Raw genomic sequence first — 21,485 nt, forward strand, 5'->3', positions numbered from 1 at the left:
AAAACGGTAGGAACCCAGCAGGTGCGGGCAGCAAGGCAAAGCAAATGTGTAGTTTGCTGGAGGGGGTGCCACTTTCTCCACCGGCGCTGTGTGACCCTCCGGGCACCAGGTCACACCAAAAGCCGAGGGTCTGTGTGGCTAAACTAACATGGGCCAAGCAGATGAAACCGTCATTCCGCCTGGGCTACGCTCAGGCCCGTTTAGGGAAAAGAACTCATAGGGATGGACAAGCAGCCTCTGGTGGCAGTAATGACGAGGGGCCACAGAAACATGCTTTTAAAGAGCTACGCGGCATGCGGTCAGCTCCCGGGCTGGGGGCAGCATGGGGGCGGGGGCTCACGTGGCCAGTTCCCCCAGTAGCTTCCTCCAGTGTAGTTTCACAGCCTGGACTGGGGGACACGAGCTCGACGTCCATGCATCCTTCCCGGGGGGATGGGGTAGAAATGCCCTCCCGGAAGTGTCTGGTAGCTGGCGGCATCATGGAGGAATGTGTGGCTTTGGGGGCAGCAAAGTCCCCTGGGGGCTGGAACTGAGCAAATCCCAGGTCTAAACGCCTACTCCGCTGTTGCTCGACCTGCCCCACGGAGGCCTCCGAAGACAACTCGTTTGCAAAAGCCCTGGTTTCACCCTGACTCGCCCAGCGAGTTTCAGCTCCGTGGGTCTCAAAGATACGAATCTTGTTGGCCACAGAGGTCTTGCTAATATCTTCCAGGGAGCCCTCTTGACCCCCAGCCTGGAAAGAGGTCATCTCCTTTTGCTTCCCTGAAGGGAACAGCAACCCCTGGGCTTCTTCAGGGACAACTCTGGGCTTCCTGCTGGCGATGGGAGGGGCCCTGCGCTCACCTCCGTCTGGGGTCACAGCCAGCCCTACTCGGTCCTTGGGCTCCGGGCTCTCTTTAGGAGGATGGGCATGTTTGAGAAATACAGGGGACTGTTCTCCAAAGCGGCCCCTGAGCTGCACAGGCTCCCCCGACCCATAAGGGGCTGGGCTTGAAGAAGCTTCCTCTGGAGATGTCTGAGCCGCAAAGGGACGGGGCGAGGTTGGGAGGGGGGTGATCGCCTCCATCTGAAGAAACACTGGGGCCTTGCTGTCCTCTGTCACAGGTTCTCCTGTTTGGGTGTGAACTGGTCCCCTCTCTCTGGTCAGGAAGTTGCCTCTGTCCGGCTTGGCTGGCTTCCTGACATCACTAGGAGGGATGGCCCACGGAAGGGCACAGGCCTGGCGGTCTGGACGCACGCTCCCTCCTCTGTGAGGTGAGTGGTTCCATTCTCCTGGGGGACTTTTCTCAGCCTTTCCCATCAAATCTCCACTCTGGGGGGTCTCTTCCTCTGCAGCTACTGAGGATGCTGGGTGGGTAGACTCTCCTTCCATCTCCCACCGGGCTTCGTCCCAGTCCTCAGCAAACATCAGCCCTGGAGAAGGTCCCTTTCCGAGCTGCTTGACAAAGACCTCCAGGTCATCTGGTCCTTGGTTCCTGGGGGGCCCCGACCCTCCCTCTGAGGAAGCTGAGTGGGCTTCACCCTCATGGTGCTTGTTTCTGCCGACAGCGGCAGCAGAGCCCCATGGGCCGGAGGAGTCCAGCTCTGAGCTCTCCGTGAGCTCCTCCGAGAACTTCCGCCCGGTCTCGCAGCCAGGTGGGGCATCTAAGTGCTCTTCTCTCTCCTCCAGGGCCGGAGGGAGGACTTGGTCTTCAGACTCTTTCTCTCCATAGTTTAAATAGAAGCTTCTCTCTGCAAAGGAAGTGTCGGTTTCATCGCTCGAGTCGGCTCTGGCTTCTGTGTAGGCTGGGTCCAGCAGAAACGACCGGAGTCCTCCCGCGTCGGAGGCTGGAGAGGGGACGTCCACCTCTGCGGGGCCGGTGGCCGGGGCGGCGGGTCTTCCGTGAGCCTGGAGCTCCTCCCGCTCCTGCCTCAGCTCCGCCGGGCCCTCCAGCTGACCCCCGGAGGCCCGCTGCTTCCTGATGGTTGCCTCCCCAGGGTCCACCCTGAACCAGGAGCCCTCTGGGAGCGTTCCTGCCAGCGTGCGGCCTGCAGCCAGAGAAGCCCCTCCTGGGCCTTCCCTGACCCAGGGGCTTTCCCCCCACACTGACTCGAAGTCTTCAGGGCTCACGATCATTCTTCCTTGTCGCTGGATGTTTGCTCCTCTGGCTCCCACCTTTTCTTCTGTGGCCATTTCAAAGGTGAACTTGTCCACCAGGACGTCTACCTTGGAGAGTCTGCCGTCAGCAAGCGTGTCTGCGAGGCCTGCCTCCCTTTCTTCCTGCTGTGTGGTGGTCACTTTTAGGAGACTGAGTTCTTCTGGCCTAAGGTACTCTCTTTCTATAAATACCCAATGCTCTGAACCCTGCGTTTTAATTGGAGCAAGAAGAGTTAACATGAAATATCAGGCACCTGAAGAATGGGTTCACTTTTTCCCTCTGCAAGAAGGGACCAAGGTCAACCTGCCCCCTCGGTCAAGGTCAACTGGCTGGGGAGAGGAAGGCATGACAATGCTGGTCAGCCTCATCAAGGCTACTCTTCCCATCAAGGCACCCAACAAATTATCTACTGATGCCCTCAACCACCACCCTAACTGGGTAAAATGGGATGCGGTCTCATACCCTCCCCGTGTTAACCATCAGGGAATGGAAATCCACAGATGGTCCAGGACTCTTCCTCTTTTAATAATAAAGCTGCCAGTGTCAGAGGGGAAAGTAGCTTACATCACATGGAATCTTTGAAGGCTAGAGCCAAAAGAACTCCTAAGACTTCCTGCAGTCCAATCTCCTAATTGTGCAAATAGGTAAACTGAGGCCAAGAGAAGGTCAGTGACTTTTTCAAGGTCACAGTTAGTCGAGTCAGGAAAAGAATGCCTGATTTTTGATGCCTGAGAGCCTTGCTGACTTACAACCAATGGAATATGGGTCCCAACTGCGATCTAATGTCAAGTTGTCGGGGAGGCACTGAGTTAAGTTTCACAGGCCACAGCCTGGAATTGGACCTTTCTGCAAGAGCTAATTGGAAGGAAAGAGATTAGACCAAAATATACCAAACGGCCAGCTCTAGAGGTTAGTGCCAGTCACTACAATGGCTGAAACAGCTTGAACTTTGTGGAGTTCATTCCCAAAGAAACAAATACCAAGGCCTATTCTTGGAGAATTCTAACAAAATCCACAGAAAGAGTGGAAGAGGACTGACCAGAACATATCATAGAAGGAAAAGATCTAAAGATCCAAGCATCATCATTGGTCAAAAGCACTGAGAGTACAGCACTGTCAACCATCAACAAAACAGCCCTCTACCTCCCCTAGAGTTTTTCAAGCAACACTTAGGAGGGAAGGATGGACTTCTAGAATTGTTAACAAAGAAAGAAGGCCAGGAATTCCCTGGTGGTCCAGTGGTTAGGACCCGGTGCTTTCACTGCCAGGGGCCCGAGTTTGATCCCTGGTTGGGGAACTAAGATCCTGCAATCCGCGAGGTGCGAACAACAACACCACCAAAAAAGCAAGAAGACCAATGGGATTTAAATCTTCTTGCAACCACAGAATACTTTCTTCACACAAAATCTTGATGGCAATCCAATATGTAACACAGATACAGGGTCCCCCTGTGGAAGTTGGAGGCCTGGGCTGCCCTAGTGCCCCGAAGTGCCTCCCTCCTTTGAAACCACTGCTCTGACCCAAGCCCCTCATGGCACAGACGTGGAAACTGAGGGCTGGCGAAAGTAAGCACCGTGCCCAAGGTCAGAGAGTGAGCCAGAGGCAAAGGCAGGCAGGCCTAGAACCCGTTCTCTGATTCTGTGTCCTGTGAAAAGCTCCACAGTAAGATGTGCCCAAAACTGCTCCTGACAACAGCAGGGGGCAGGTTCCCATGTGCTTGGGCTCCAATTCAGGTTATGACTTGGTGAGAAGTCTGTCAGATCCCAGAAGATCTGAAGGATTCTGAAGGATCAAGGGAGCATTATAAACCCTCTGACCTCCCCCACCCCTCCCCCTGCTCCATTTTAGCAAAATCTCCGTGATTGTCAGGGAATCAAACCTCATTAAGAGAATCTTGCCAACAGGAAAGAGAGAGAAAAGGAAGGGGGGCGGGCCAGACAAAATCTGCGTGGGTTTCTGAGATTCTACTTCAGGCTGTTAAGCTTTCAGGACAACAACACTTGAACCATCCCAGAGGGAAGAGCTTTGAGAGCCTACAAAGCCTCCTTTCTCTTCTACTTGGGAAGCAGGCGCCTTTAGCTGCTCCCATTTCAGCTTGTACTGATATCATCAGCCCGGCAATGATGGCCAAAGATGGTCCATGAGACCCTTTGTGGAACACTCCTGCCCCACGTCTAACTAGAAACTAGTTTCTAGCAACCAGAAGCTTAGAAACTAGGTTGAGTGGGGTGGGAGCTGGCACAGAACAGAAAGTTTCTGCAGTAAGAAAAAGGGAAACATGTACTTATATTTAGTTACTGTGTGCCAGGCAGTGTCAGCCCTTTGGAGAGGTTATTAAATTTAATCCAAATGGCGACCTGTGAAGCAGGTCCTGTTACCCTCATTTCAGAAGGGGAAACTGAGGCTCCCAGAGGGAAGAAGAGGCTCTGCATCTAACAAGTAAAAATCCTGAAGAGAGAAAAAGTCTGAACAAAAAGAGGAAAGCTTTGGCTCTCTGACCCGATTGACAGGATAAATGATGTCAGGGAAGCCGCCGGGCCATTCTTTCCACTGAGCCAGGGGACCTTTAGTGCCTGCTCAGAGCACCCCCTGCTGTCAGCTGGAGCCACTGCAGCAAGACTGGCCACGAAACGGGAGCTGGGAGCTGGGAGCAGGAGTGGGGCCAGTTCTGTTCCCACACAAGCTGACAGGAAGAAAATCTCCAGCCAGGATTCTTCTGACCCCGGGCTGTTCAGGGTCCACCTGGAGCTCTGGGTCACATTTTGGGCCCTGCTATTTACAGGAGACCCCCAGAGGAAGGGGTCCAGGACAAGGAGCCCTCTAGAAACCATGGGAGAAGCTGCGGAAGAAAGTGGGAGCTGGGGGGCAGAGGGGATGCTGAACTCTGACGGGCCTTCCTGGAGGAGGATGCAGGGTGGAACTACAGGCGCCGGGGGGCAGAGCGAGGCCCACAGGCAGGTGACTCAGAAGGGCAGGTTATAATTCAATACGGAAACTTCCCAACAGATGACTGAAGACAAAATGGACTGCTGTTAAGAACAGGGAGAGCCCCCTTGTGGAAGAGGCTGGACGGACAATTTTCAGGGATGCTGGTGAAGGGCGCACGTTGCCCTCCCAACCCCGCAACCCCTCAAGTAAGGGCACCTGTGCTTGGCTCTACGCGAACCTCTGTGCTCCAAGCCATCACTGCTTCCCTAACCTTGGGATGCTGTGGACTCCTGTCCAACTTCTCTCAAGAGTGCTCCTAGTTTTGTTTTTATTTTTACCTTTAGGAAAAATTCAGAGTAGAACTGTGATTTATGTTGTACCACTTATGTAGCTGACTCACGGCTCTCTTACAGTTCCAGGACATTTCTAGCAGCTACAAAATTTTTCTCTGGGAATAGAGAACGGTATATGCCCGCATACACACTATGCCAACAGAGGAGGGTTGGTTATCAGGGAGAAGGAATTTTCACCCAGATGATCAATCGGTCCCTTCCAATCCCGACGGTCTATGAAGTCCCAGCAAAGAGGGAGGATGCAGCCCCCTGCTCCTGGGCCTGGATTCCACCCGGCATCCACGCAGGGGCACAGGAAGATCCGAGGACCCTCGGCCTACTGCCATCCTGGGCAGAGAAGCAATGCTCACCTCATTTAGAATGCTTGCCTGACCGACATCTGTACAACCCCAAGGATGCTCCCTGGTGAAAGACGCCCACCTTTGCCCGCCTGGGGACCCTGACAGACCCAAACTCCAAGGGGAGCTTAGAGAATGGAAGCAGGGGATGGAGGGGCTAATTAGTCACTGCTAGACCTTACTCAGGCTTCTAAACAGAGGCAAGACCTCAGAGCAGAGGTATTTAGGTGCCATGATCCCTGATCCCAAGTTTAGCAGTCAGAACCTGCCTCCAGGTCACCTGCCTCAGCGGGACCTGAGAGGTCATTTCTACCTGCTCTTTTTAAGCCAAAGGCGACTCAGACCATTCTGTCTTCCTTGAATGGTTTCAGTCCTATCCTTCCTGAGAAACCATGGATGAGGGACGGGCTGGCCCACTGTGGACCCCTGGGACGGGGGACGCTCACTTGTCACAGCACGGGGCCAACATGAGCTACCCACTGCTCCCACCTGCAGGGCAGAGTCTGGCCCACCCCCTCAGCCCAGAGAAAGGGTTTTCTTAAGATTATTAGGGTGGTTCTGGGTGGGTGGGGAGGTGACGACAGTAACCTCAGGAGACGCTGCGAGGCTTTTCTGAGTGAACACTTCCAAGCCTGTGGCCGTCCCAGGCTCAGGTGCCAAGTCCTGCTGAGAGGTGTCCTGGGTCCTCTGGGACTGCAGGGGAGGCCCAGGGCCGGAGGAGAGGGGAAGAGGGAGGAAGGGAAGGAGAGACAGAGAGGGGGAGAGAGAAAGCAGGAGAGAGACACACACACAGAGTCCGTGAATAGCCCAGCTTTGTAAATCCCGCATCCTTAGTTCAGGAAGGAGCCACGCCATGAGAGCCCATATTTGGATCAGGGATTCCAGTTACCATCAGCAGTGGCCCCAGGACTGTCCAGCACTTTCCAGTTTATAAAGTGCTTTTATATCCATTATCTCACTCGACCTTCCCAACAACACTGTGGAGTGGCAATTCTGGTCCCCTTTTAGATGGACTGACAAGGCAGTGAGGCTTCCGAGGGGTGATGTCACTCACCCAAGGACCCAGTCCAGTCCTTGGCTGCAGCTCCTCTCATCTCCCAAATCTTCAAGAGCCTCTAAATGCCACTGGGACCTGTAAGCCAGTTAAAAGGTCCATCGCTCCAAGGTGAGCTCCTGGACCAGACTTCTCTCCAGCAATGGACTACACTTCTTGCGGGGAGGCAGTAGGGGGATGGGAGGTGGAAGAGACTCCACCTTTTAATAAGATGCATCTTCTGGCAGTTCCAGCTATCACCAGCAGGTGGGGCACCCCCATGCCAGGCTCCTCAGAGGCACCTCAACTCCCCAGAGTCCAGCTCTCCAGTGCCCAGCCTTCCTTTCTCTGCTGGAGTCTGACCCTTTTGGAAGCCTCTGCACCCACCTTATCCACTTCAGGACTGACTAGAGGCCACTCTGGTCAAGTGTCTCTCAGGGCAGGAGGAGGGGGCTGTGTAACTGGATCACTAGACCAGCCTCATGGGCCCCATCCAGGGTCTTCAGTGTCTTGATTGTGCCAGCGGTGACCACAGAAGCCCTCAGTGGGTGAAGAGATTTGCCCTCCTTCCATGGCACCAGCCATAGAGGCCCCCATAGCATCCCTGACGTTGTGAATCACCAGCCAGGGACCTACCACAGCAGCCTCGCTAGACAAGGCCCTCTGTTACCCGGCATGTCGAGGCCACGGGAGTGCTGATTCAATCAAAGGCTCACTTATTAGATCACAGCTGCATCACCAATTTTCAAAGCTCTAAAGGGCAGCACAGGCACAATTGACTCTCTCCTGGTCTTCATATGATTTGGTCTTGCTCCCAGGCAGCTGTGATTTAATAGCAAATACAGTGGCCTGGGACATAAGAAAATCAGATTCTGGCCCCTCTTCTATCAGCTATGACACTGATCAAGTCCTTCCCCTTCCTGAGCTTCTGTGCCCATGTGTAAAATGATTACCTTGAACCAACTGGGTTCCGAGGGTCCTTCCGAACTTTAAAAAAGGATTCTGATTTGAAATTAACCTTCTGTGTGAGAGTCCCAAGGCTCTCCAAATGAAACAATAAGTAACGCACATTGAGCATCTAGGTCCTCTGCTGACCCCTCCATGCTTTATCTCATTGGATGCTCACAACAGTCCTGGGAACTAGGTACTTTTATTATCTCTACCTAACGGAGGCTCAGAGGGGTTAAGTAACAAGCCCAGAGTCATCCAGCTAGCAGGCAGCAGGGCCAGAATTCAAACCCAGGCACTGTGAGTCTAGACCTCAGAAGGGTTTAAGACCAATAAGCAGTAGCACTGGAGAGAAAACACCTAATATAAACGGGGGTAAAGAGTGCCAAGATTTAGCAGTGCTAAAAATACCAGCTTGGGATTATAAATACAGGAATTCTCAAGATCCTACCTTTCTCTTTTTCAGTGAGAAAACACCCCATGCTTTCCACTCTGAAAGACAGGTCATGTGGGATCTTTTTCTGGAGCACCGGGAACAGCTCTAACTTTCCTAGAGGATCTGTTCCCTTCTGGTGGGCTCTGAGGATCTTCCTAGGAAGGAACACTCCCCCCATCTGTGTTTTCACAATAGGCACAAAGGGGTCCGGTTACTGGACAGAACTACCAGGATTCTTAAAATTTAGTGTGTGTGAGAAACACCTGGGGTACTTGTTTAAAATACTGATTCCAGGGCTCTACCTCCAAATACTCTGATTCAGTAGGTCCGAGTTGGGGCCCCAGAACCTGCATTTCTAACCAGCACCCCTTCCCCATTACACTCTGGCTGATGGAAGGGAAATACACCACGCTACAGTGAGTCTTTTGAGTTTTTCAAGGTGGTCCCTGGGGCCCAGGATTCCAAGAGTGAGTGAATGTGTCCTCCTCAGCTTAACCTGCTGCCCTATCTCCATCACCACCTTACGCAGCAACGGGGCGTGGAGGGGGAGGGTAAGTCGGTACATAGCAACCTTCCCCACCGGCTTTACCCAAGGCCCCAGTTGAGGGGTTCGGGTGAGACCTACCTCGTTGACCTTCTCAGGGGTGCCCTTGGGGGAGGGGGAGGCGGGAGAGGAGGGCAGCCTGCGTTCCCGCTCCCAGTCTCGATCCCGGTGGATCAGTTTGCTGTTGGGTTCCTTCAAGGTCCTCTTGAGCTCGTTGATGCTGGCCTGGTGCTTCAGCAAGACATCCTCTGGCTTGTCTAAGAACTAGGGTGCACAGAGAGGACAGTCAGGTATCAGAGGAACAGCTCCAAGAAGGGGATGCAAGGCGTGGTGAAAATGGTAACGGTCCCCGTCACCGCCCTACATCAGCAAGGTGATTCCCATCCACGGCCCTGTCTCACCCTCACAGCGTCCCACAAGCCAAGCAGGGCAGGGATGATTAGCCCCAACAGGTGCACAAACCACTCAAGATTAAAGAGAAGAGCAAAAAGCACTTAAGGTTAAGAAGAGGAGACTTCTGGCCAAGTACCATCTTTTCTTCTCCCCTGCCTGGCTTCTGGCCTTGGAACACCTAAGTCAACCCAAATCCCACAGGTCTGGGTAAGTTCCCTTTCGTTTCACAAGGCGCAGAGGTGACTTCCCTCTGGTTACAACCAAAGCACAGTGAGAAATCACCAATCCCGTTCACTGGGCTGCTCTGGCCCACTCCTTGGCCTCCTGGATCCTGGTCCCTACCTCTGGCCATGACTTGGACCACTGTGCTTAGCAGGATCCTCAGTCTAGGCCACTCCTAGCCCAACGTGTGCCACTGCTCAGGCCCCGTAGGGCCCTTCTAAATCCAAGGACGTCCGGAGACATGTGCCCTCCTTCCACACCAGGGGCAGAGACGATGTTCAGCACTCTCTGCTGTGAGCCACTACCTTTCCCAACCACCCAGGATCTTCCAGATTCCTTGTGGGTACCAACTCCTCAAGGGCAGACAGGGTGAGATACAGCCAGACAGAGAAACTAGGGCTCTGTGGGGTGTTCAGGAAGATTAGAATTAGAGACCAGGAAGAAGGGAGGTAAGTCCCAAGGCTGGGCACAAGAACCGAGCCAGGTACAGCCGGAGTCATAGGAGTGTCCCTATTAAATCGCCAAGTCGGAGCTCTGGGCAGTACAGCATGAGACAGTAATCTGTCCTTAGGTCAAGTGAGGACCAGCCTTTGCACAGGAGCCAGCAGTAGTCTGCCTACTTCTGGAGGCGGGGCAGGTGTGCTGGCAGCCCAAGGACCCTTATCTGCAAAGCTGTTTGAGGACTCAGGACAAGAAATAGACAACCTCAGCTTATTATAAAGTCAGATCAGTATTCTGGAACAACTACTTGGAAGGCAAGCTTGCCCTTGGACAAGGCTAGAGTTCCCCTGGGCTTATCTCTGGCATCCAAGGATCCACTATGATTGACTCCTAAGTTAACTAAGGAAGGAAACCGATGCCACTGAGGCTCTGCTTTCCCTCCAGACATCTGTCTGTACCTCCTGCATCCCTTCCTGAGCAGAGCTGTCTCAGGACAACGTCTGTCTGAGAAATCAAACCTGATAGAGGGTGCACAGGTGGGTGGGTTTGGGCCGCCACGGACCTAAGACGTGGCTGGTGACCTTCCATCTTGAACCTGCCGCACTGGCCCTGTGGGCATGTGGTGTTCCCCAAGGCTGAAGGGAGCAGTGGATCCTTGAAGGATAAGGGCCTGGGGGAAACCTAGTCCAAATGCCTTGCTGTGCAGATGGGGGCCTGAGGGGACTTTACCAAGACCCTCAAAGAGTCAGTGGCAGAACTGGGGCTGAAACCCAAAAGCCAGGCCTTTCTGACGCCCCAGCCTCCGGCCTTTCCCTCAGCAGCCCAAGAACAGACCCACTTCTCCTGCAGTTAAGTATCAACGGAAGAGTTGGACACTATGTGAAAGGGAAGGAGAAGTGGTTAACACAGGATGAGGGTGTTGGGAGAAGCAGCAAATGGGAGGAGGAGGAGGGGGAGGCTTTCCTGGCAGAGCTGGAGCGGCAGGGGCCCCGCCCGCAGGAGGTGCACCTGGGGTTGAGAAGACAGATGTGCTCTGAGGCTCCTCCCTCCCCACACCCCCCACTCCCACATCTGGTTGCCCATAGATACAAAAAGAAGCTTGGGGGGGGGGGACACAGGGGACACAGATGTGGAGGCATGACAAGACAGTGGTATAGGGAGGAGAGGAGTCAAAGGAAGGCTTTGGGGTGGGAGTGGGGGGCGGGATGGGGGTGTAGATGAGCTCAGTGAAAGCACAGAATGGTCTGGAAGAACTGGGGGACACCGTGGGGGATGGTCAGTGGGGGGGGAAGCAAGCACGGGGTGGTCTGGAGAGGCGGAGCATGAAGCTGGGAAAGGGAGGGAGAGGTGGGGAGGGAGGGAAACATGGGTGGTTGGGGGGCTGGAGTCTCTCGATGAGCTTAAGATGGGGAGGGGGTGATGGAGGGTGGGGTTGGGTGAGGGAGGAGGATGGCCGGGAGCGGAAGAGAAGCTGCAGTTGAGGTGGTGCTGGGATGTGAGCCTGGGATGGACAGTGGGGTGATGACAAATGAGCTGGGGGGTGAATGGCTGGGTGGGTGGGGACAGGCCCCATGCAGTACCTCCTGCTTGTGTCTCGGCGTGGTTTCCTGCTCCGGCTAGCGGGACGTGGGAGGAGGAAAAGGAACCAGCAGGGTCAGTAGAGCAAATGGATTAGAGATACCGCGACTGGCCTGGTCCAGCAGGTAGCCCAGAGCACTCTGGGAAGCTGGGTGGGCCACCAGCAGGGCAGTGAGGTCATCAGAAGGTGCGGGGCGTGAAGCAGGGAGCCCAGGAAGGCGAAGAAGGGGGCGGGAGGGCTGGAGCCAAAGCCGCCCATCACACTCGGCAGATGGGACGTGGGGTTCTGGAGAGTCATGCTTCTTGCTGTCAGTGTGTGTTCAGGGGCTTGTGCTCCCAAGGTGGGGCTGCATGATGGAAACCCACCACCCCCATGTGTGCACATGCCCGTGTGCGTGTGCACGTTGTCTGCACGTCTGGGTGCATAACCCTATGCGTGAGGTGGTACACGTCTGTGAGTGAACACCTGCGAGTCTGAGGCCACGCGGGCCTGCGTGAGCGTGCGCACAGGTTGGTGGGAAATGGGGGCGGCTGGCAGGAACTTGAACCTCACCCTTGTGGCCTGCAGGGACACCCTATCATGGGGGAAAGGGGGCTGTGCAGATCCAGATCACAGGCAAAAGGGCAAATTAGGAGTGAGCAGGAGGAGGCCAGAGTCCACCAGGGAACAGAGTGCCCCTCCAGGAAAGCAGGGCAAAAGGAGCGGAAGGGTACAGGGTGGGCAGCGTGCCCCACCCCCACCTGGGGGGTCCAGGTATTGAGCTCAGCCCACGAGCAAGGCCCTGTCCATGGTGCGCCGCACAGCAAGGGTGCCTGGCCACCGCTGGGGGCACCTGAAGGCCAAGGCTGAGCCTAGACCCAGGATCAGCCTCCTGACCCCCAGGTCAGAGGGTACAAGAAAGCCGGGCTCGTACCTTTAACTCCTTGATCTTGGTGGGGGTCCTGACCTCTCCCTCCTCAGCCTCTGACCGCCGCCCCCCAGACTCGCCATCCTCCTCCCGCTTGTCACTGTCAGGTCCTGCGTCGTGGTTCTCACTGACCGAGGCTGGGCGAGAGAACTCTGCTGAAGTGGGCAGAGATGACCGGGCAGCCATGTGAGTCATCTCCCAGGCACAGGGACCAGAAGCCAACCCACCGCCCGCCCAACCACGCCTGGCGTAGAGCAGATACCTCCACAGCCTCAACACACTGGGGATAAGGAGCCAGTGCCCAGAGGAGTGGAGCGGCCTTCCCCAGGTCACTCAGGTGGTGAGAGCCAGAGCTACCTCCAGCGCCAGGGCCTCCCCTGATTTCTACAGCACTCGAGCCTGGGTTCAAATCTCAAATCCATCTCTTCTTGGCTGTGTGATCTTGGGTAAGTTATACAACGTCTCTGGGCCTCAGTTTCCTCATCTACAAACAGTACCTAATTCAGACAACTGGGAGGAGGAACAGAGAAGCTAATGTGTCTCAGAGAAGCAGTGGCTGGCTCAGAGTGAGCCAATTCGATCAGTGTTGGCTCACAGATGTTACTGTTTTTGTTGTGGTGGTCGTAGCAGATACTCGCTTGACCGTTATTTAACAATACACAGATACTGTGAGATTAGCTTTTATTAGTGAAAGTTAAAGTCCTGAGGTTTGCACATGATTTACCTTCTTTATAAATTAGGGAGAAATCAAGGGGATCCCTGCAATAACATCTTTCTCACTCACTGGCATTCCAAAGTCCTTTTCTGAACAGGAAAGAAAGGGATGGAATTACAGACTTTACATCAGACATTGGGAAAACCCAGACTATGCCCAGGGCTTGTGTCTCAGTGGAAAAAATGGCTGGAAGATACTGGATTAAAATCATCAGAGCACAGATTATCCTCGGGATTGGCATAGATTTTTTTTTAAAGAATAATTATCCTTTTTATTCATATATATCACTTGACAAACTGCCCATTTATGCACATTATTTCATGAGATCCACATAATACTCTGTTTTGATGGCTAGGATGGGAATTACTATCCCCATTTTACAGAGGATAAACTGAGACCTCGAAAGGAGAAAGGTCCCACTGGTAACCTTTCAGTGAATCAGGACAAGGACCCAGGCCTCCTGGCTTAGAGTCCGGGCTTCCTAGATGATGAACTTCACCAGTTCTGGGCCAATCTTTGCTGCCCTGAACAATCTGGGTTTCATTCAGCCCCCAGCATGGTAATGGGAGCTGCAGGGGAGGACAGAAGGACAGCACAGCCCTCCTTTCCCTTTGCTTAAATCTCAGCTCTCAGCACTGTACCTACTCAAGGAGAATAGGGAGCTTCCCGAGCCCCAAATGGACCCTTGCAAAACTGCATGTCCTCCGAACACGGCCAGGGAGTCCTGGGGCAGGACTCACCTCCATACTACTGGAAACGTATCAGACTCTCCTGATCACCTGGCAAACTTAAGCATCCTTCAAGACTCTAGCCCAGCTGTCACCCTCTCTCCACAGGGCTGCTCTGTATTCTGTACACACTTCTCCCACCAGCTGAATCACGTTGAATGCTGACAAACCTACTATTCTGTGAGCTCCTCAAAGGAAAGGGCCATACTTATTCTAAAAACCGTACTCAGGACCTAACACAAGGCCTGGCACACATCTAACACTAAGAAAATATTTGTTGCCTTGCCTGGAGGCCAGCCCCAATATGTTCTGGGAGCATCTGCTGGTCCCCCACCAAAGTCCCCATCTCCTACCTTCAAGCTACCCCCTATAAACTTAAAAGCAATAATAATTTATTAGTGGTCCTACAATTTATTAAGGTCCTACTATGTGCCATGAACTGTTTTGGGTGTGGTAGAGGTATTACTTGTTTAGTTCTCCCTATAACACAATGAAGTAGGTATTATTCATTTTGCAGAAGAAGAGATAGGCCCAGGGGAGTTAAGCTGCTCAAGGCCTCCCATCCTTCCATTCAAATATTTATGGACCACTTCCTGCATCCATGGAGCAACTGGTGAGTGTCAAGGCTGAGACCTAACTCTGCCTAACTCCCAATGCCCCATGTGGCTTCTGACCCTCTCCTATAAACTCGTGAGCATATCCTGGGAGAGTTCTGGGCCCTAAAGGGTGCTGATTTAGTAGGATTAGGTAAAGGCCTGGGACTTCTCATGTTTACAAGCTCACAGCTGGTTCTGATGCCACATTTTGAGAAGCCCTGGTCTGCTTGATACAGGGCAATGTTTGGCCAATTCTCATTAATAGTCAGGGCACCTATCAACTTAAGAGAAATGGGGGCAGTGGAGCCCCCAGTTAGATTGACATCTAACTGCATGGCAGTTAGATGTCAATCAGCCCAGAGCCCAGTGGAACCAAAAAAATGCTTGGGAACAACTCCTTCGCCTCCAGTAAGGCATCACCAGCTCCACACTGCAGTTACAATATACCATTCCAGAATGGTGACAAGCTGTGAACTGCTAAGCTTCTTGGGAAGGGGTCCCAGGAAACCATATGGCTGAACCTGGGACCCCAAAAGGCCACAACTCAGGGAAGTTGTGAGAAGCCCAGAGTGTCAGTGTCACATTCCAGCAGAAGTGGTACCGTAGGCTAGACTAACCCACTGAGAGTCACCAGGTGCAGCAGTGCTCTGGGGCCACCATGCCTGGTGCAAGTCAACTGTGATGTGTTCACCGCCTCCACTGCTCATTCTACAGGACCCAGCATGCTCCCACCCCCCTCTACACGCCACTCTCCCCGCCACCTCCAGCGTGGGGCATACCTCCGTCAAGGCTGCGGGACATGGTATACCGTTTGCTGGAGGAACGCTCAAAGAAGGGCGCGGGCCGGTCGATGAGGGCGCTGGCCTGGCGGGTCTGTGCCTGGGTCCTCCCACTATACCGAAATTTGGAGCCCATCACCAGGAAGCCCTTGGGTGGGGGCTCAGGGGACACCAGCCTGCAGGGGAGGGATGGAGGCAAGGAGAGAGGATCAGACACGCAACGCCAGGCCCAAGGCTGGACCACAGCTGGCCTTCCGTCCCGCTGTCCCACCAGCTACGACAACTCTAAGTGGTCCAGAAGGTGCGAGACTTGGGGAAAGAGGAGGAGGAGGGCTTTCCTAGAGTCCCTACTAGCTCCTCCTACTGACAAAACACAGATGTCACCCACATCCACTCACAGCCTCTGCCTCAGCCCGTTACCACACCCCAGGGGCAGGCTCACCGGAAGAATGTATGATGCTCAATGCAGACCTTCCACAGTCTCTTGGCCGACCGGTGATTTGGGAGCTTAAAGCCAATCGTGCTCTCAAACTGCTCATACTGCAAAACCAGGGAGGGTGGGTCAGAAGCAAGGCCTGGGCCCACTCTCACCACCAGTCCATCCTTTCTGAACCTCCTTCTCAGGCCTGTATGACTCTGGCCTGTTCGTTCATTTATTCATTCATTTAATCAATCAGCTGGATTAAGTCCTTACTCTGTGACAGGTCCAGAGCTAAGCAACAGGGACACCAGGGTGACAAAGACAGAAGATTCTTGGCGGGGGTGGGGGGTGATGATAAATGGGTAAACAAGCTCGTCTCAGATACTGATAAGGGCACAAAGGAATGGATAGAGATGTGTGATGTGACAGGGGATGCCTGCGCAGGCACGGGGGCGGGGGGCAGGTGCTACTTTAGAAAGGGTGATCAGGGAACGCCCTCCACACAGGGGGTCTCTGAGCAGAGAACTGGAGGATGGGAAAGGAACCAAAGCTATGTGAGAAGGCGGGGCAGAGGATTTCAGGTGGAGGGATCATCAAATGCAAAGGGCTCGGGCAGGAAAGAGTTTGATTATTCAAGGATCTTGGAGAAGGGTGAAGGGGCTGGAGCGCCCGTGGGCGTGGGGCAGCAGGGGCAGAGGCACGTGGGAGAGGCAGGTGGCCAGACAGAGTTAGGACTTGAGTCCAAGAGCTAAGGAGAGCTCTCAGAAGGTTCAAGTGAGGAGTGGGAGTGGGGTGGGTTTGACATGAACTGATGCAAGGGACTTTTAAGCTCACTCCAGCAGCTATGAGGAAAATGGCCTGGAGTGGCAGTGGAGGCCGGGAGACCAGTGAGAAGGACAGTGTAGGGATGGAGGGGAGAGATGGTGGCTGGTGCAGTGGACAGAGGGACAGAAGCAGACGGGCTCACACTTATTCTAGAGGTAGAACCAAGTGGACTTTGTGATGGGCGGGATGTGGAGGGTGGGCATATTCATGTTTGCATGTGTGTGTAGTCGTGTGTCTGTGTGCATCTTCGTATGAGTACCACATGTAAGCAAATCAGGGACATGGACATACATTCCCTGATCTGTATAACCTGAATATATGTGGTTATCTTTATGCGTACACTCCCGTGTGTGTGTGTGTGTGTGTGTGTGTGTGTGTGTGCAGGCACATACCTAAAGTGCAAAGTCTATGTAGAGAGCCTCAGCAAAAGAGGACTGTCTCCCTACCCAGCACCCAGCACCTCCATCCATGTATCCTGGGTAGGAAAAAACCCAGGCCCAGCTGCCGGGGTCCCCTCCATTTTAGTTGATCCCGGTGAAGAAGGGATTCCCAAGGCAGGCTCACCTCCCCAGGCCGGATCTTGATGTAGAAGTTACTCCTCTTGTAGGAGATCTTGAGAATCTTGGGCCAGGCGAAGCGGTTGATCCTCAGCCGGTCCCGGTAGATGAGCAGGCCATTGGCACAGACTCCTAACATGATGTCGATGCCCTCAGAGTCCTGTGTGAGAAGGAACCGTGGAATGACCCCGAAACCCCATTCTGAGCTCTGCTTGTAATGAGCCCTCAGGAGCAGGGTTTGAGCATCCATGCTGGAGCCCCACTGACTAATCCCTCACAGAGCCATTTGTTCATTCATTTTGTCCTTTATTCACCCACTCACTTGTTCAATCATTTTCTCTATCAATCACTCAATCATTCATTCACCCAGCAAACAGTTAGGGGTACCTATGCATACTAGGTCATATGCTATATGCTCAGGATACAGAAATAAGTTAAGGCCTATGTCTTTCCCTCATGAAGCTCCCAATCTAGCGGTGGCACAGACCGATTCATAAATAAATATAATACAAGGAGAAAATAATAAGGGTCATGGGGAAATAAAGGGTTATGGAACGTCAAGTTATGAGAAATGAGAAGAGAAAAGGCTTCAGGTTGGAGGTGACACAGAGTCTGGCACACCAAGCCCTCCAGAAGGCCCTGGTAGTTCCTCGGGTGCACCTCCCAGAACCTAGGGGAACCCTGGCACCCAGCAATACCTTGGCATGGTGCAGGTCTACTCCGTACATAGAAAGCTTCTTGGCGTTCTCTAGGAAGTGGATTTCTGCTTCTCCTGGGGTCATGCCCCTAAGGGAAAGAAAGCGATCGCTGGTGGTCGGTGGAAGGACCAAGGCCTGAGTCCTGCCAGCCGAAGATGACCGCAGTCAGAACCTGTGATTCCAGGAAGGCAAGCATTCTGGAGCAGGAGTGTGGCTGGGCCTCCCCGGTCCCTCACCTCTGCTCTCAGTGCCGGACAGAGCACCCCTAGCCCCCGCTTCAGTCCACTGAACTCTCATCTCCTGCCAAAGCTCAGGTCCAGTCTTATTTTCTCCAGGAAGCGTTCAAGGCCTCAGCCGGGAGTCTGGATTTTTGCCTCATTCTGCCACTGGATTAAATGGGAGCCATAAATTCTGTTTCTTCATGACAGTGAAATCACTGTGGATGACATTGCTTATCATTATCACCCAGGGGCTCCTGAATTATTACCCACAAAGGCTATTTTTCGCAGAATTTTGTATCAGAAACCACTTAATCGCCCTTGAGGAAAGGAGGAATCTCTCTCCTTTCTGAAAAGAAGAGTTATGTAATTCATCAAGTTCCTTCTTTGCTTTGGCTGCCAGGAAACCGTATGCTCTCACAGCATTTACTGAGTAACATTTATTGAGCACTACATGCTGGTTACTGTTCCAAGCACTTTACATGTATTAATTCATTTGAATCCTCATAACAGGACTATTAGGTAGATATCACTATTCCCACTTTATAGATGAGGAAACTATGGCACAGAGAGGTTGAATAACTTGCCTAACGGCACACAGCTATTAAGTAGCAAAGTCAGGATGTGAATCCAGACAATGTGGCTCCGTGGTTCATGCTCCCAGCCACTTCGCTTACATCTGTCTCATAGCCTCAGTTTCCTGTGCTCTGTCTACCTCGGGGCGCTTTTGTGCAGGATACCTGGACACTGGAAGTCAATCTGCTTTAAGTCAAAAGAGCTGTTACAGCTGAAGGGATGGCCGTTAGGATTTCTCCAGCCCATATTGATCTGAACTTCCCTCTCTGAATTATTAGGACTCTTGCGAATCCCTAACACACCTTGCTGCCTACAACAGGGATGACAAAGAGCCCAGGCAGACACTGCTAACCGGCTGCACGGTTTCAGTATCCTGCTCAACACAATATAACAGCAGCCGTTACTAGCCAATCAGAGTTGGTGTGCAAGCCTCTGAGAGACACATTTGCCACCCAGACCTCGTGTCCCATCACACCCCAGCAGGCTTTCTTTCCCCACGTACATGATCCCTCCACCTCTAGCCCTGGGCCTCTCTCCAGATGGCCTCTCTCCCCAGGACGCAACCCTCCTCATTCCCTCCATCCTCATTAGCAATGAGATAATATCACCATACCCCCTCCCACATGCATAGCACTTTACAGTTTACAATGCACTTCCACGTCATTTATCACATTGGGTTTCCCTGACAAGCCTGGACTTAAAAGAGTCCACAGTACTTCCAGCGTAAAAGGACCATTTAGTTCCAGGGGTGCCCCCCAGGGAGCGGGTATCACCCTCACGGCAGGGATTTGGAAATGGGGGATGCATTTTGGTTGTTACAATTACTGAGGGGGTGTTATGGGCATTTAATGCCTGGGGCCCAGAGATGCCAAACATCCTGCACAGTGAATTCTCCTGCCCCGAATTCCAGAAGTTGAGAAACACTGATAATCTACGTCCTTACAAATACAGGTAAAAAATCGGGCTGATGGGTTAAATAGCCAGCCCATAATCACACAAGTAGTTAACTATCTTCTAACTCCTGGCACAAGCTGCTTTCCACTGCACAATCAACTACTCAACCCCTCAAATCACAGAGCAACAATAATAGCCACCATGCAGTGTGTCTCTAATAGGCACCATTTAGCCCCTCCAGGACCCTACAGCATAGGTTTTACTAGTGCCCACATTAAACAAATGAGGAAACTAAAGCACAGGAAAGTGAAATGACCAGCCCGAGATCCCCTGGTTAGAAAGAGACAGAGCCAAAAGGTGAACCAGACGGTCTGACTTTAGAATGTAAACTTTTGAACTTTATGCCCGGAGACATCAGGACACTTACCCAGGGACACACAATCATTATTATCATCTCCAATTGGCAGTTAAAGAGACCGATTCTCAGAGGCCAAGGACAGGGAATTACCACACCAGTACAAGAGCTTAAGAACCTGAGGTCCCAAGCGGTCATTTAAGGTCACATAGCAAGTTACCATCATTCCCATCTGATGAGATGATGTGCTCTCAGACACACCTCACGTTAGCGGCAGAGCCAGGTGGGGTACTTACAGCATACGATCCGGTGGCCTAGCCAGGAAGGTTCTGGCCAACAGGGCAAGGAGCAAGGGGAGGCCTGGGCGGAGGCCCTCTCACCTGTACGTCTTGTGCAGCTCCATGATCCTTTCTTCCAGCTCCCGGGTCTGGTTAGGGGCGAAGCGGAGCTCACTGACATAGTTGCCCACATGTTCCTCGGCATCATAGTCGCCCAGCTCAGCCTGCACGGCATAGGAGCCCAGCAGGGCATGCGTGACGAAGGAGCAGGGCAGGCGGCCCGTGATGATGTCCGCCCGCAGCTGCAGGCACAGGTAGTATCTGGACATAGGGGAGAGCTGGCATGGGCACGGGGGCCACTCCCTCCCTAGATTCCCCCAAGCACAGCTGCCCACCGATCCATCAGCATCGGTAACTGATCAACGCTCAGCGCAGCAGAAGAGGAATGTTCCCAGACACTGGCATGTCGTGTGTTAATACTTTGGGTGTATCCTAGAAGATGGTTATGTAACATTTCATGCAACGTTAAGCATTTTTGTTCACTTCTAAGTTTGAGGGATTTTTCCTACTATAGGAACATTTTCAATTTCTAACTCATTTTCAAGCTAAATTAGGACTGCTTTGCTGGTTTAACCATTTTTTTAAAATGTGATGTATTTTTAATTATACTATTAATATACTCTTACTGTGGGAAACATGTAAACTTTAGAGATAATTCTAAATTTCCTCTTGATGTCCATTCTCAGTCCTAACTCCCTCCCCCAGAGGTCACTCCTGTTATCCCTGTGGTGTTAGACCTTTTTCCTCCATGGACGTATAGAAATGCATGTGGTTTTCACATGATCATCTCCATGGATGTAGAAAAAGCATTTGATAAAATTCAACATCGATTCATGATAAAAACTCTTATGAAAGTGCGTATAAGAGGGAACGTATCTCAACATAATAAAAGCTACTTATGACAAACCCATAGCCAATATAATACTCAACAGTGAAAGCTGAAAGCCTTCTCGCTAAAATCTGGAACAAGACAAGGATACCCACTCTCACCACTTCTGTTCAACATAGTATTTCAAGTCCTTGCTACAGCAATCAGTCAGGAAAAAGAAATAAAATGTATCCAAATTGGTAGGGAAGAGGTAAAATTGTCATTATACACAGACGACATGATACTATATATAGAAAGCCCTAAAGATGCCACACAAAAACTGCTAGAACTGACAAATGAATTCAGCAAGACAGCAGGATACAAGATTAACATACAGAAATTGGTTGCATTTCTTTACACTTAACAATGAAATATCAGAAAGGAAATGTAAAAAAAAAAAAATCCCTTTTATTTTTTTATCTATGGTTTTTATTTTTAATTTCTGAATGCATCCAAGTGCTTCAAAATTATTAAAACTGAAACATTATACAGCAAGAAAAAAAAAGACTTCTTTCTTGCCACCATGGAACAAGTTACCAATCCTCTACATGCAGAAGCTCCATTATTGCTGAAAAAATCCCTTTTAAAATAACACCAAAAATAAAATAAAATACTTAGGAATAAACCTGACCAAGGAGGTAAAAGACTTATATGCTG

At 52.1% G+C, this 21,485-nt stretch overlaps 1 protein-coding gene across 13 annotated transcripts in view; it reads right to left on the reverse strand.

Annotated features, from left to right (window-relative positions):
• The window catches only part of EPB41L1 (erythrocyte membrane protein band 4.1 like 1), a 70,094-nt gene that overhangs the window by 22,544 nt on the left and 26,065 nt on the right, over positions 1 to 21,485 (reverse strand). For 6 of the 13 annotated variants that reach the window (XM_036825844.1, XM_036825849.1, XM_036825845.1 and 3 more), the window contains 10 exons: positions 20,003 to 20,221; positions 17,580 to 17,667; positions 16,889 to 17,041; positions 15,521 to 15,618; positions 15,079 to 15,254; positions 12,267 to 12,415; positions 11,355 to 11,390; positions 8,800 to 8,982; positions 6,346 to 6,450; positions 341 to 2,344 (listed from right to left, as the gene is read on the reverse strand). In XM_036825844.1, the coding sequence (XP_036681739.1) occupies positions 341 to 2,344; positions 6,346 to 6,450; positions 8,800 to 8,982; positions 11,355 to 11,390; positions 12,267 to 12,415; positions 15,079 to 15,254; positions 15,521 to 15,618; positions 16,889 to 17,041; positions 17,580 to 17,667; positions 20,003 to 20,221 (3,211 nt within the window). The remainder of the gene's footprint in view (positions 1 to 340; positions 2,345 to 6,345; positions 6,451 to 8,799; positions 8,983 to 11,354; positions 11,391 to 12,266; positions 12,416 to 15,078; positions 15,255 to 15,520; positions 15,619 to 16,888; positions 17,042 to 17,579; positions 17,668 to 20,002; positions 20,222 to 21,485) is intronic. The other 7 variants (XM_036825855.1, XM_036825852.1, XM_036825851.1 and 4 more) reach the window with 3 other exon arrangements.

The sequence above is a fragment of the Balaenoptera musculus genome, chromosome 15 (genome assembly GCF_009873245.2).
Source record: "Balaenoptera musculus isolate JJ_BM4_2016_0621 chromosome 15, mBalMus1.pri.v3, whole genome shotgun sequence".
NCBI classification, from domain to species: Eukaryota; Metazoa; Chordata; class Mammalia; order Artiodactyla; family Balaenopteridae; genus Balaenoptera; species Balaenoptera musculus.